General features: G+C 35.0%; 1 protein-coding gene across 12 annotated transcripts in view; it reads left to right on the forward strand.

The window, feature by feature from the left end:
• The window catches only part of FREM1 (FRAS1 related extracellular matrix 1), a 148,837-nt gene that overhangs the window by 71,560 nt on the left and 62,337 nt on the right, over positions 1-14,940 (forward strand). For all 12 annotated transcript variants that reach the window (XR_010382638.1, XR_010382643.1, XR_010382639.1 and 9 more), the window contains 4 exons: positions 748-942; positions 2,027-2,212; positions 7,969-8,165; positions 12,080-12,302. Coding sequence is in view for 5 of the 12 variants with exons in the window: in XM_064490198.1 (XP_064346268.1) it covers positions 748-942; positions 2,027-2,212; positions 7,969-8,165; positions 12,080-12,302 (801 nt within the window). In the remaining 7 variants the exon portion in view is untranslated. The remainder of the gene's footprint in view (positions 1-747; positions 943-2,026; positions 2,213-7,968; positions 8,166-12,079; positions 12,303-14,940) is intronic.

The raw sequence follows: 14,940 nt of genomic DNA on the forward strand, positions 1-14,940 counted from the left end.
CTTTCTGTCCCCTGTTAGCAAGCACGCCGACCTCTGTGCCGCTAGTTAGAACCCAAGAGCAGATGGTCCTGTTTACTGACAAACTATATAGTCCTGATGTTTTCTCCCTTCCTCCTCTCCCTGCCTAATTTCGGGCCATTCTGAATCCATAGATAAAAGCTCTAAAGAGTAAAAAGAAAATGAAAATGAAAATGAAAATGAATGCCACTTCTTTTCCAGGTGCTGTTGCTGTTTTGCTAACATCGTGGCTATGAAACAAATGACGAAATGTGGATTATCTTTGTATCTCACCTATCCAGCTTCTTCTGTAGTTGACAGTTGTTCATTTAAGGTGGTAAATGCAAATGGGAAGACAGTTACCAGCGGAACAACGGTGCCTTCTGTTCCCCCTGAGGCTGGTCCTCACACCAGCAACTGTGAGGGAGGAGTGAAACCATCACGAGTCAAGCTTCGTGTCTCTCCCTCGTTCATTTGTGAACTGCCAGACCCTTGTTAGCCCCGTTTTGCCCCTCCATGTGGTGATGGCTGGCTGGCCCAGCTTTCACCAGAGGCAACGGATGGGCGAGCGTTCTTGCGTCATTTTCATGACTCTATTTAATTTCATAGTGAAGAAACTGAGTGTTACATTTTCCCCACGTAAATTCCTTTCCTCGATATTCTATGCTTGTGGAAGAGGTGTGAGCAGATTTCATCTTGGTAGTCCACATTTTGTAAAAGTCAGGTTTCAGCTAGAGTTGTGTCTTCCAGGTGGAGAGATTGGCCTGGTGCCTTGTTTTGACACCATTACATTGGTGGTTTCGGACAGAGAAGCTGGCCCTTTTGTGAATGGCTGTTGCTACAGTGGACCTCACCCACCAGTCCCTCTTCATGAGTCCTTTCCAGTGTATGATCTCAACATCACAGTGCTTCCAGTGGACAACCAGTCACCTTCAATTGCAAGAGGTGACAGTGTTTTTTCTCTTAAAGTTCTATTATCTCACCTAGTGTCATACCTATGGTCCAGAGAAATAATGATGCACTTTCCTTATAGTCAAAATAGAAAACCACCATACAGAGTTGCCTCCAATAATTGCCTCAACATAAATTTCTGGAAACCACCCCCCCCCCCGCCCCAATCTTGGAAAGATTATAGGGCAACGAATTTACTTGTTTAAAAACTTAGCTAATCCTGTATGGAGAGAAAATGCAAGTGTGTGTGTCTGTGCGTGTGTTGGAATGAGGAAAACATTGTAATCCTCAAATATTCTGGGTTTATTTCACATGGGAAAATATAATTTGCCTGCTGGAGAAAGTGTAATTTATTTCATCCATAATAATTTCTATTAGAACAGAGTGAGTATACCAGAGAGATCATTTATATATATTTAACCTTATTTGCTTTTTAGAAAGTCATCTCTTCATAGGCATTATGTATATGTTCTGTCTCTCAGAAAAAAAATGCAAGCATATGTATGAATGTTATTGTAATTTGCAAACTATCTCCCAAGCAGTGTTCTGGAAAGGAAGCATTCTCTCTGCAGAATAATTAAGCACCAAGGCATGAAAAAATGTTCGTTATGAGCAATTCATAATAGTTCTCAGGCAATTAACGCTCTGACAAACAGAGGTAACAACTGATCTTGAAGAGTACATAAACCACATTTAGTGGCTTATCATTAAAACAGTTTGGCAATTCTTATTTTCATTTGTCACTTCTATAGAGACACAGGGGAAATCAGAGTTCCTTGAGAATGACTGAAGGGCTGTACTGCAGCATTTAGTATTTCTGCTGTCTTTCCATTATTGTCTGGCTTGCTTATACAAGAAAAAAGTATCATTCCATAAGTCAAATTAAATTCCACCCATTACCCCTGAATATTTTCACTGTAAGGGGAATTACGCCAAAGAAAATGAACATCTCCCATGGAAGTATATTTGCATATAGGAGGCTTCTCTGAATTGGAATTTCAATCACTCCCTTTTGTCCTCACTCTTCTGATTAGAGGATTTCATGCTAAGTCATAATTGTGTCATTTTTTGGATGCAGGCACCATGTTCACTGTAGATGAGGCTCTCTCAGCAGCCCTTACCATTAACCATTTGTCTGCCACTGACCCTGACACTGCAGCAGATGACTTGGAGTTTGTTTTGGTTTCTCCTCCCCAGTTTGGCTACCTTGAAAATACACTCCCTTCTGCAGGTTTTGAAAAAAGCAATTCAGGCATCAGCATAGGTAAGTCATCAGTTCGTGTCCGGCAGTAATTTGCCTATGTTTGTGAATCTGATTGGTCAGGTCATGTTTGGTAACTGGGTTAGGACTTCAGAAATGTTCAAAGCACTATATACATTCAAGGAATTACTATTATTGCTGATGCTTTTGAATATTACTGTTTTTCATTTTAATTTTTTTTTTTAATTAAAGTATAGCTGATTCACAGTGTTGTGTTAGTTTCTGGTCTACAGCAAAGTGATTCAGATCTCTACGTATATTCTTTTTCACCTTCTTTTCCATTATAGGTTATTATAAGATATTGAATATAGTTCCCTGTGCTATACAATAGGACGTTGTTGTTTATCTAGTTTATTTATAGTAGTTTGTATCTACTAATTCCAAACTCCTAATTTGTCCCTCCCCCTAAACCTTTCCTCTTTGGTAACCATGAGTTTGTTTTCTATGTATGTGATTCTGTTTCTATTTTGTAAATAAGTTCATTTGTATCATATTTTAGTTGCCACATGTAAGTGCTATCAGATGATCTCTGTCTTTCTCTGTCTGACTTACTTCATTTAGTATGATAATCCCTAGGTCCATCCACGTTGCTGCCGATGGTATTATTTCATTCTTTTTTATGGCTGAGTAGTGTTCCGTTGTTGAGATATCTATATCTGTATCTATATGTTTACATATGCACGCACACACCCCTCACATCTTCTTTATCCAATTGCCTATCAAGGGACATTTAGGTTGCTTCCATGTCTTGGCTATTGTAAATAGTGCTGCTGTGAATATTGAGGCGTATGTATCTTTTTGAATTAGAATTTTCTCTGGGTATATGCCCAGGAGTGAGATTGCTGGATCATACAGTAACTCTATTTTTAGTGTTTTTTTTTGAAGAATCTCTATACTATTTCCCATAATGGCTGCACCAAATTAAATTCCTGCCAGTAGTGTAGGAGGGTTCCCTTTTCTCTACACCCACTCCAGCATTTATTATTTGTAGACTTTTTGATGATGAGCATTATGACTGATGTGAGGTGCTACCTCATTGTAGTTTTGATTTGCATTTTTGTAATGATTAGTAATATTGAGCATCTCTTCATGTGCCTATTGGACATCTGCATGTCTTCTTTGGAGATACGTCTGTTTAGGTCTTCTGCTCATTTTTTGATTGGGTTGTTTATTTTTTGTTGTTGTTACTGAGTTGTGTGAGCTGTTTGTATATTTTAGAAATTAAGCCCTTGTTGGTCACATCATTTGAAAATATTTTCTCCCAGTCCAAAAGTTGTCCTTCCATTTTGCTTATGGTTTCCTTTGCTGTGCAAAAGCTTGTAAGTTTAATTAGATCCCATTTGTTTATTTTTGCTTTTATTTCTATTGCCTTGGGAGACTGACCTAAGGAAACCTTTCTATGATTTATGTCAGAAACTGTTTTGCCTCTGTTCTCTTCTAGGAGTTTTAACATTTTATTTTGTATTTCCCCATGTATGAGAGTTTATTTCAAAGTAAATGGAAGCTTCACTTATGAAGAATATAGAATGAATATGGAAGAAATAATGTTTTAAAAGTCCCTCGTAACAACATAGTGATAGAATAAATCTGGTGGTGCTCACTGATCTCATTCTCACAGTTGTCTTTTTAGCACTTTTAAAAGCTACTGATAGAAAATATTAGGAATTATATCATGGAAGTGTTGAAGGTAATGATACTAGTATTGATATTAAAGTGTGTCTCAGATTCTAAAATAGCTCTGGTATTTCAGACAAAAGCCAACCAACCAAAACCAAAACAGACACCAAAACCAAAAATGTCCAAAATCAGCACTTTAAAAGTAAATGAGATAAATTATTCTCTAAATACACTTTGAGGCATATCCATCTTAAATATGAGGGAAGCTGGGTTTAAGATTAGTTGCAGTAATAGAGTGACTAAATGGAGAGAAAAAACAAGACCCAACTATATGCTGCCTTAAAGAAACTCTCTTCAGCTTCAGGGACACACATAGACTCAAAATGAAGAGGTGGAAAAAGATATTCCATGCAAATGGAAACCAAAAGAGAGCAAGGGTACATTTACTTATAATAGATAAAATAGGCTTTAAGTCAAAACTGTAACAAGAGCCAAATAAGGTCATTGTATAATAATAAAGGGGTTAATTCATCAAAAGAATATAATAGTTGTAAATATATATGCACACAACATCGAAGTATCTAAATGTACTAAGCAAATACTAACAGATCTGCAGGGGGTAATACACAGGATACAGTAATACCAGGGACATCAGTACTCCATTTTCAACAACGGATAGATCATCCAGCTGGAAAATCAATCAGGAACCATTAGACTCGATCTGTATCTTAGACCAGATGAACCTGACAGACATGTACATACCTTTCATCCAACAAGAGCAGAATACACATTTTTCTCAAGTGCACGGGAAACATTCTCCAGGGTAGATCATATAATGAGTCCTAAAACAAGTCTTAGCAAGTTGAAAAGGAGTGAAATAGTATCAAGTATCTTTTCTGACCACAGAGCAACACAGAATACTGTGACAGAATAAATCCAGTGGCGCTCACTTGTCTCATTCTCAATTTTTTTTTTTTAGCATTTTTAAAAGCTGCTGTCAGAAAAGTATGGTATGAAATTCAGACCAATAATAGGAGGTAACTAGATAATTCACAATTATGTGAAAATTAAAGAACACACTCCTGAATAACCAATGGATCAAAGATTAAATTTAAAAAAAGAAATTTTAAAATCTTAAAACAAGTTAACTATGGAAACATGACACGCCAAAACATATAGGATGCAGCAAAAGCAGTGCTAAGAAAAAAGTTTTAAGGCTACATTAAAAAAGTAAGTGACCTAACTTTATACCTCAAGGAACTAGAAAAACAAGAAAACTATGGACCAGTAAATTTGATAAATATAAATGCAAAAATTACCCACAAAATATTAACAAACCGAAGTCAACAGCACATTGAAAGGCTCATACACCATGATCAAGTGGGGCTTATGCCTGTGATGCAAGGATAGTTCAACATATGCAAATCAGTAAATGCGATGCACCACATTGATAGAATGAAAGACAAAAATCCTATGATAACCTCTGTAAGTACAGAAAACACATCTGACAAAATTCAACATCCTTTTATGACAAAAACTTAACAGATTGGGTCTGGAAGGAACATCCCTCAACATAATAAAAGCCGTATATAATGAACCCACAGCTGGCATCATACTCGACAGTGAAAGGTTGAAAGCTGTCCCTCTAAGATCAGGAACAAGACAAGGGTGTGCACTTTGATCACTTCTGTTCAACATCATACTGAAAGTCATAGCCAGAGTAGCTAGGCAAGGAAAAGTAATAAAAGGCATCCAGGTCAGAAGGGAAGAAGTAAAATGTTTCTATTTGCCGAAGACATGATATTATATATATATAAATTTCTAAAGACTTCATCAAAAACTGTTAGAACTAATAAACAAATTCAATAAAGCTTCAGGGTACAAAATCAACATAGAAAAATCAGTTGTATGAACAATAAAGTATCTGAAAAAGAAATAGAGAAAACAGTCTCGTTTATAATAGCATGAAAAACAATAAAATGCTTAGGAATAAATTTAACCAAGGAAGTAAAAGATTTATAAACCAGGAACCATAAGACATAATAAATTGATGTCTTGATTAAAGAAATTGAAGAAGACACCAACAGATGGAAAAAATCCATGTTCATAAATTGAAAGAGTTAATACTGTTAAAATGTCTATACTATCCAAAGCTATCTATAGATTCAATGGAATCCCTATCAAAATTCTGATGGTATTTTTTTCAGAAATACAACAAACAATCCTAAAATTGTATGGAAACAGAGACAACCTTGGATAGCCAAAGCAATCTTGATAAAGAAGAACAAAGTGGAGGCATCACACCTCCTGATTTCAAGCTGTATTACAAAGCTATAGTCATCAAAGCAGTATTGTATCAGCATAAAAATAAGCACATAGATCAATAGAACAGAATAGAGAGTCCAGAAATAAAGCCATGCATATATGGTCAATTAATTTTTAACAAAGCAGCCAAGAATATACAATGGACAAAGCACAGTCTCTCAAAGAAGTGGTGTTGGGAAAACTGGACAGCCACATGCAAAAGAGTGAAACTGACCATTATCTTACATAATACAATGAAAATTAACTCAAGATGCATTAAAGACTTGAACGCAAGACCTGAAACCATAAAATTCCTAAAAGATAACATAGGCAGTAAGCTCCTTGACATGGGTCTTGTTGATGAGTTTTTGGATTTAACACTAAAAGCAAAGACATAAAAGCAAAAATCAACCAGTGGGACTACATTAAACTAAAATGCTTCTGCACAGGAAAAGAAACAGTCAACAAAATGAAAAGGCAACCTATAGAATGGGAGAAATATTTGCAAATTGTGTATCTGATAAGAGATTAATATCTAAAATATGTAAGTTACTTGTACAACTCAATACAAAAAGCCCAAACAATCTGATGAAAAAATGGGCAGAGGACTTGAATAGATATTTTTCCAGAGAAGACATACAAATGATAGAATAGGTACATGAAAAGGTGTTCAGCATCACTAATCATCAGGAAAATACCAATTAAAACCACAGTGATATATCACCTCCCACCTGTTAGAATGGCTATTAAGAAAATGACAAAAGATAACAAATGCTGGCGAGCATGTGGGGAAAAGGGAACCCTCGTATGCTGCTGGTTGGGTATGTAAATTGGTTTAGCCACTATTAGGACTTCCATATGATCCAGCAATTCCACTTCTGGGTATATATCCAAAGGAAAAGAAAACAGGATATGGAAGAGAGATCTGCACTCCCATGTTTATTACAGCATTATTCACAGTAGCTAACATATGAAAACAACCTAAGTGTGCACTGATGGCTGAATGGACAAAGAAAATATGGTATAAATACACAACAGCATATTATTAAGCCATGAGGAAGAAAGAAATACTGTCATTTGCAATAACATGAATGGACCTTGAGAGCATTATTCTACGTGAAATTCATCAGACAGAGAAAGACCAATATTATATGATCTCACTTACCTGTGGAACCTAAAAATATTGAACTCATAGAAACAGAGTAGAATAATGATCTGCTATTTTGGGGTTATGATATTGCCTTAAATCAAAAGAGAAAAATGCTTTATGTTGTGTATTAAGTCACAGGAGAAATGGCATAAACTTTAATGCAATTAGTCTTTCTTTCCCCCAACTTTATTGAGATATAATTCACATAACATTGTGTAAGTTTAAGGTGTACCACTGTTCTGGCGGTGGGAGGGTGGTGGGGAAGATGTTGGTTGAAGGCTACAAATTTTTAGTTATAAAATGAATAATTTCTGGGGATCTAAGGTGCAGCATCATGACTATAATTAACAATACTGTATTATATACCTGAAAGTTGCTTTGAGAGTAGAGCTTTGATGATATCATAACAATAGCAAAATGGTAATTATATGAGGTGAATGATATGGTGACTAATCTTATTGTGATAAACACTTTGTGATATATGCATGTATCAAATCAACACATCGTACACCTGACGGTTGATGGCTGATAGTCATTATAGCAGCCCCTGATAGCTGATTCTTAGGTCAACTGCTATGATGTCTCATTTGCTTTGCTGAGAAATAGGTTATAGGGTTAAACATTAAGGACCAGTGGTTTGAAAAAAAGTGTTTTTCTTGTATACCTGATCCATCTTGCTGTGCTCCAGCTTCGTTTCAGTGGAAAGACATGAAGACTTTGCACATTAACTATGTGCAGTCCAGGCATCTGAGGATGGAACCAACAGCCGACCAGTTCACGGTTTACGTCACGGATGGGAAGCAGCGCTCCTCTGAAATACCGTTCTACATCACGATCAACCCCACAAATGACGAAGCTCCTGACTTCGTAGTGCAGAATATCACTGTAAGAAGCATATCAGAATTTTCCATTTCTCTTTGATCATTTTCTAAGTTTTATTTTTTACCTAGCCCATTGACATTACTCTAGGTGCACTTAACACGTTACGTTGATGAGGAGTAAGGACCTATGTGATGCAATGCAATCACTTGAAAAATATTTTTCTAGTAAAAATGATGGTGGTAATGATAATAACTGCTAACACATAGCAATTGCATAGTTGCAATTATAATTGCATATGTGTGTGTGTGTGTGTGTGTGTGTGTATAATGGAGTACTTACTATGTTGTAGGTACTATTCCAAACCCTTTGCATATATTCACATTGAATCCTCATAATAGGCTTTTAAGGTGAGGGCATTATTATTGCCATTTAATAACTGCAAAAATGAGGCATAAGAGGTTAAGTTAGTGGCCCAAAATCACAGAGCTTGGAACTAAGCGGCCCATGGGGGATTTGCACCCAGGCAGTCTGATTTCAGAGCATATCTTCTTAACTGGTGCTCTAATAGCAAGGACTCTTCATTCACAAATTACAGGCATCATTTTAATATAGCTACTTATAAAGATATATGAAATAAAAGAACACAATCTGAACCAATATTTTTATGCAGCTTTAAAATGCTGTTATTTAATAATTTTTGTTAGTTTTATTTTAAAATTCAGACATGGTTAAAATGGCTCAGCATATCACTTCTGGGACAATACATATTATCTTTTAAAGGATAATAGTAAATATATAAGGTTAAACAAGTTAGAATGTTGAGAAACGTACACAGTGAAATAGGAAATTCTCTCTTTTCACCAGCCCCTACCCGTAGTCACTGTCCGTCAGTTTTTAGTAATTAATTCCCACAGAAATAATTTGTGCACATGCCAGTGATGTTTATGTGTATATGTGATCTTTCTGTGTTTTTAACCTACAAATCAGGAATCGTATTATACCGTATTCTCTATTTATTTATTTTTTGGTGGTTTGTTATAATTTAAAAATTTTTTTATTGAAGTATAGTTTATAATGTGTTAATTTCTGGGGCACAGCATAGTGATTTAGTTATACAAACATATATATATATATATATATATATATATATATATATATTCCTTTTCATTTTCTTTTTCATTATAGGCTATTACAAGGTGTTGAATACAGTTCCCTGTGCTATACAGTAGGACCTTGCTGTTCATCTATTTTATGTGTGGTAGTTAGTATCTGCAAATCCTGAACTCCCAGTTTATCCCAACTCCCCCCCCTTCCCTTGCTGATAACCACAAGTTTGTTTTCTACTCTCTACTTAAAAAAAACTTAATTATGTGTATTGTGAATCTTTTCATATCACTATATAATCCTTTTTAAACAATGCTAATTTTTATATAATTATTTAATCCAGGCGTGTGTGTAGCAAATCCTTACTAGCTGAATAAGCTCGGGCTTTGGAGTGAGAGGAACGTGGTGTTGCTGTTTACTAGTTGTAGTGTCCTGGGTAAGCTGTTTCTCTCTATGTTTCTGTTTCCTCATCTGCAAAATATGCATCAGATCTTCCTTCAGGGGTAGCCGTGACGATCATGATGGTCAGGCACGTAGAAAACTCCTAGCAAATAGGTGCCCTTCATGTGACTGTCGTTGTTATGTTATCTTTTTTCAGACATTGACCAAAGCAAATAATGTCTATTTTGAAACCATTATCTTGCCTTGTTTTTGATTAAAAACTGTCAAATCCTAAATGCAAAAGTCTTTATTTGACTCTGATTTTCCACTGAGTCTTAATGGTATATGAGAGCCACCTCAGGATGGGATTGAAGAGCCAGCTCCTCCCTTTCCTCCTCTGTGGGCACATGGGTTTCTCTGGAGAGCACGTCAGTAATTATGAGGGAGAGAAAACGTTACAGATGATTCCTTCCATACCTACCTCTATTGTCTTGTGTCTGTCTGGGGTGGGGGTTTCTGAAATAATTAGGCCACTGGGAATTTGTCTCTTCCTCTTCTCTGAAAGTAATCGTGTTTTTTTTTTTTTTTTTTCCCTGTGCATTCCTTAGAGGAGCTGTTGAAGACTAACAAATATGGAGCCCCATGTGTTATTGGCAGAGCTGGCTTTAAGCTTCAAGTGATTTTTTAAAATAGTCATATTTATTTTGCTTTCTTGTGAAAAAGTGTATTTATTTTGTAGATGGCTGGGCTTCCATCAAGTTATGCTGCAACTTGAAAAAAAAATTGAGCTTTTGGTTTAAGTTATTATAATCCATTTCAAAGCTGTCTACCAGTGAGTTCCTACATCTTGCGTGTATCGATCTAAACCTTTTATTTATAATCTCAATAAACAATTAAATGTGCAAAAAAGCAGCCCACATTTTTTTCCAATTAAATTCATCATCTTGTGAACGAATTTACCATTTTGTAAATGAGAAAGATTGCCATACAGTGAGTCCAGGAGTCCCAGCTTTATAAGGAAAGATAATTAGAACATCTTTTTAGGTTGCTTGATTAAAGTTTTTGGAGAAAAAGGCAGGTTACCATCAAAGATGATTTCGCAAGTATATCATTGTGCATTAAATTATGGTACCATCTTAGTTTCTAAAAAATGGGGCCAGATAAAAGAAAACCAGCATAATGTTAGCCCTAAATACCAGATTTTATGATTTTGCTTTATGCAAGTTCAGTGAAGGGTGGTTGCAGGTAAGCTCTCTTCAAAATCTTTAAGAGAAGCTAAAGAGAAAGGGCGTTTTCATAAATCTAAACCATATGTCTTCTTCAAAGCCGAAGTGTCCACTCAGCCACAAAAAATATTCCAGGGCTGCCCTTCCCTTTGCACTTCTTTTTTATCCATGTTTAGCAGAACTAGATACTTTTTCCTTGCACCATGATTATCGATGGACAGGCTGTCACAGTCTCATATGACTTTGATTCTTTAGATCTTCCAACTGTGGCACACAGCGTACAGTGACGCTGCAGTTACCCAATAAGCATGTGTCAAATTTATACGCTCATTTAGATCTGGCTATATTTCAAAATAGGAAACAGAAATATTTCTTTGTTCCCTTGCTATGAGAAAAAGAAGATAAAGATGACTAAGTACCACGTCACTGGTACTGATAGTTCTAAATAATTTTAGATCCTACATGAAATGAAAAGCATTCAGTTCTCTTTGTGCTGAAAGGATTTTGAAACCTGAAGTGGGGTACAGGGTCATTCAGGAAAATTAGAGGTGTGAGGATTGGGAAGAGACGAGGGAACCAAAGTTAAAGTATACACTGTTGTGCATCCAGAAGCATCCTCTCAATTGTTGATTGCAATTGAAATACAGAAATTTTTAATACAATGACAAAAATTAAAAATGCATAATAGTGTTAGTGTGTATAGCAGATATTTGTGTCATTTCTGCAATAGAAACATAAGAATTGTGAAAGCAACATGGTTCAGATAGTTAAAATTAGAGTAGGATCTGAAGGTAGGATCTTGTAAAACTGGATGTAGAGTACCTTCCAAAAAGCAAGCATCCCTTTGGTCACTTTTGATCCCAATTTTTGAATTATGAAATATAGTTATGAGATTGTATGTATGTATATGTCTATGTATATATGTATGTATGTGTGTGTATGTATGTATGTGTGTGTGTGTGTGTGTGTGTGTGTGTGTGTGTGTGTGTGTGTATCTCCTTAGTCCTTCATGGAAATGAATGAAGTGCTTTGAAATCGTTAGGAGAAAAATTTGAGAAAGATGAATAAATTTGTTCTCGTCTTCTAAGGTCGTGTTAAACCAGCAATTTCTTTTCAGGACTCATTACACACAGATCTCCTAGAAAATCTGCAAGGATATATTAAAATTATTATAGGATATCTTAAAATTATTTTTTGAGAAACTTGCCAAAAGAAAGACAGGTCTTACTTCGCACGCAGCTGACTTTTCTGACCTGTTTTGTTTAGGTGCGTGAGGGTCAGATGAGAGAGCTGGATTCTTCCATCATCAGTGCTGCTGACCTGGACACTCCCCAGGACCCCTTGCTATTCAGCATCACTCAGAGACCACGTCATGGCCTCCTCATCAGTGGGGGCTTCAGCAAAGACTTCCCTCAGTATAAGCAGCCAGCCAACCCCGGTCAGAAGCATCAACTTGTTTACAACTTTTCCATGGAACTTCTCAAGAATGGTATATCCTGTTTCCTTTCAGTTTGTTATTGTTGATTTAATAATTTAACCCAGGGTGAGTGGGTGTAGCTCAGTGGTAGAGCATGTGCTTAGCATGCACAAGGTCCTGGGTTCAATCCCCAGCACCTCATTAAAAAAGTAATAACTAAAAAAAATAATTTAACCCAGAAAAGATAATAATAAATCACAGAAATAAGAAGTGAAGAAAGAGCGATCACCTACTTTATTTATCTCTGAAGGGTTTTCTCTGGGCTCTGGATTAACACAGGGCATAAAAAACTCGGCTAGAAATAGTGGGTAGTTGAAAAGGAAATATGCTTTGTTTCACTTTTAGAGCGTCAATAAAAATGATATTTGTGATTTGGAGTATTCTACCTGAAGCTTTTAGTGGCATAATAAAAAATTCCTTTTTAAAACTATTGAGATCATGTAGCTAAATTTGAAGAGATTTGTCTGCCAAAACTACCACATTTGAAACAAGTGTAGAACTACATATAATAATTCATGATTTCTTGAGGAGATAATTTGCTCTTTAAGGAAATGATACATTGGAATAGTAGCCTGAATTGTTTAATTACTCTTTTTGAAAAATCGATCTTACCCATTTAACATATATACATGAATATATGTTTTTTAATATATTTATATATATATATTATATATATATATAAAAGTATATATATATATTATATATATATATATAAAATCTTTTTTAATATATATATATGCTTTTAGATATTTGAGAAAAATGTGTTGGTTCTAGCATCACTGCCTATTCTCACTCTCCTTCCTGCCCTGCCTTCATGTAGTCTGTTTCCCCCATCTGAGGGGTCCTACCCCCTCCTCCATTGGGCCAGCCAATACCAGCCTTCAGAACCCAGTCTCTGTGGACCGCTCCGAGGATCTCACCCACACATTCCAAACCCACCCTCTGCTTGCTGCATCTAGCTCTTCTTCCACATTTTCTCTACTGTCTTTTTTTTTTTAATCAATTTTTTATTTTTAATGGAAGTATAGTCATATGCATGACTGGGACATTGTGCTGTACACCAGAAATTGACACATTGTTTCCCTACTGTCTTTTGATTTCTCCTTTCCCCAACTAGAATGTGAGCTCTCTGCCTCAAAGTTTATTTTGCAATAGTTGTACAATATCATCTCACGTTTGAATTGGAAAAGCTAATTCATGTATTTCTCACTTGCCAAGAAAAAATTCCTGGAGCAAAAATGATGATATCACCAAACAAATAACCACGTGTAGCAAATAATACACTATATTATTACACTATTTTTTTTCAAATTCAGGACAAAGGAAAATGAAAGAATAATTCAAATCTTACTCTCAAAAAAGTCAGTTTTTAAAAAATAACATTTATTGGTTATTTTGAGGTTAAATAAATATTATATGCATACTGTGTGAAGTTTGCACTACACAATCATTTTGAAGAAAAAAATTTAAATTTTCATCTAAATTATATTTCAGTGACATTCTCAAAGAAAGGATTTTTCCTCTATTTTGTTTTTGGTTCATTTATGGCTACTTTTTTTTTTTTTTGAGCTTTAGTATATTCTCACTCCTGCCCCATCATACAGAAATTAAAAACTGCTACTGTATTATATAATTTGTTTTTTTCTTATCACTTATTATAAGCATCTTTTTACTTTTAAAATATTAATTGAGAACATGACTTATAGTATTAGTGTTTCATGACATGGACATAATGTAATTTTATACAACTATCTCCCATTTTTAAATATGCAGATAGCTTTTCATATTTTGATATTAAAAATTGCATATCACTAAACATATTTTACATATATTTGTGTAACATAAATCTTGGTGCCCATCTCATATTTCTTTCATATAAATTTTTATAAAGAAAATGCATGTTATAAAAAAGTGAATGAGTATTATACTTTTGGGGAAAAAACTGTCATTGCCGCCATGTGGTTGGACATGCCTATTTTCCTAATCAATAATGGATATTATTTTTAAAAACCTTTGCAAATTTGGTAGTCAGTTAATAGTCTCTCGTTGTTATCTTGATTTGAAATTCTTAGATTATGAGTGAGATTGAACATATTTTCATGTTTTTTGACCGTATTTTGTCAATTGCTTGATTATGTCCTTTGCCCATTTTTCATCGATTCATATTGATTAATAGAGGTTCATTGATGTTTTATATTTTTGTCACATGTTGCAAATAAGTTTTTCCATTTTTATCTGCCTTTTAATTCATGTTTTTAAATACAGAAATCAAAATTGTAAGTAGTAAAATTTATTTATTTTTCTTTATGCATTTTTCTTTTGTTTTTGTGTTAGGAAGACCTTCTACATCTAGGAATAAGATATTTACTTGTGTTTTCTTCCAACTCTTTTGTAACAGCTTTATTGAGATACAATTCATGTGCCATAACATTCACCAATTTAAAGTATTCAGTTCAGTGGTTTTTAGTGTATTCATCATTACGATCAATTTTAGAACATTTTCATTACCCCAAAAAAGTAATATCACACCCATTAGCAGTCACTCTTACCCTTTCTCCCCAAAAACCCTGGCAACCACTAACCTACTTTTTGTCTCTATAGATTTTTTTCTGAACATTTCATACAAGTAAAATCATATAAATGGAATAGG

This window comes from Camelus dromedarius, chromosome 10 (assembly GCF_036321535.1).
Source record: "Camelus dromedarius isolate mCamDro1 chromosome 10, mCamDro1.pat, whole genome shotgun sequence".
Classification (NCBI taxonomy): Eukaryota; Metazoa; Chordata; class Mammalia; order Artiodactyla; family Camelidae; genus Camelus; species Camelus dromedarius.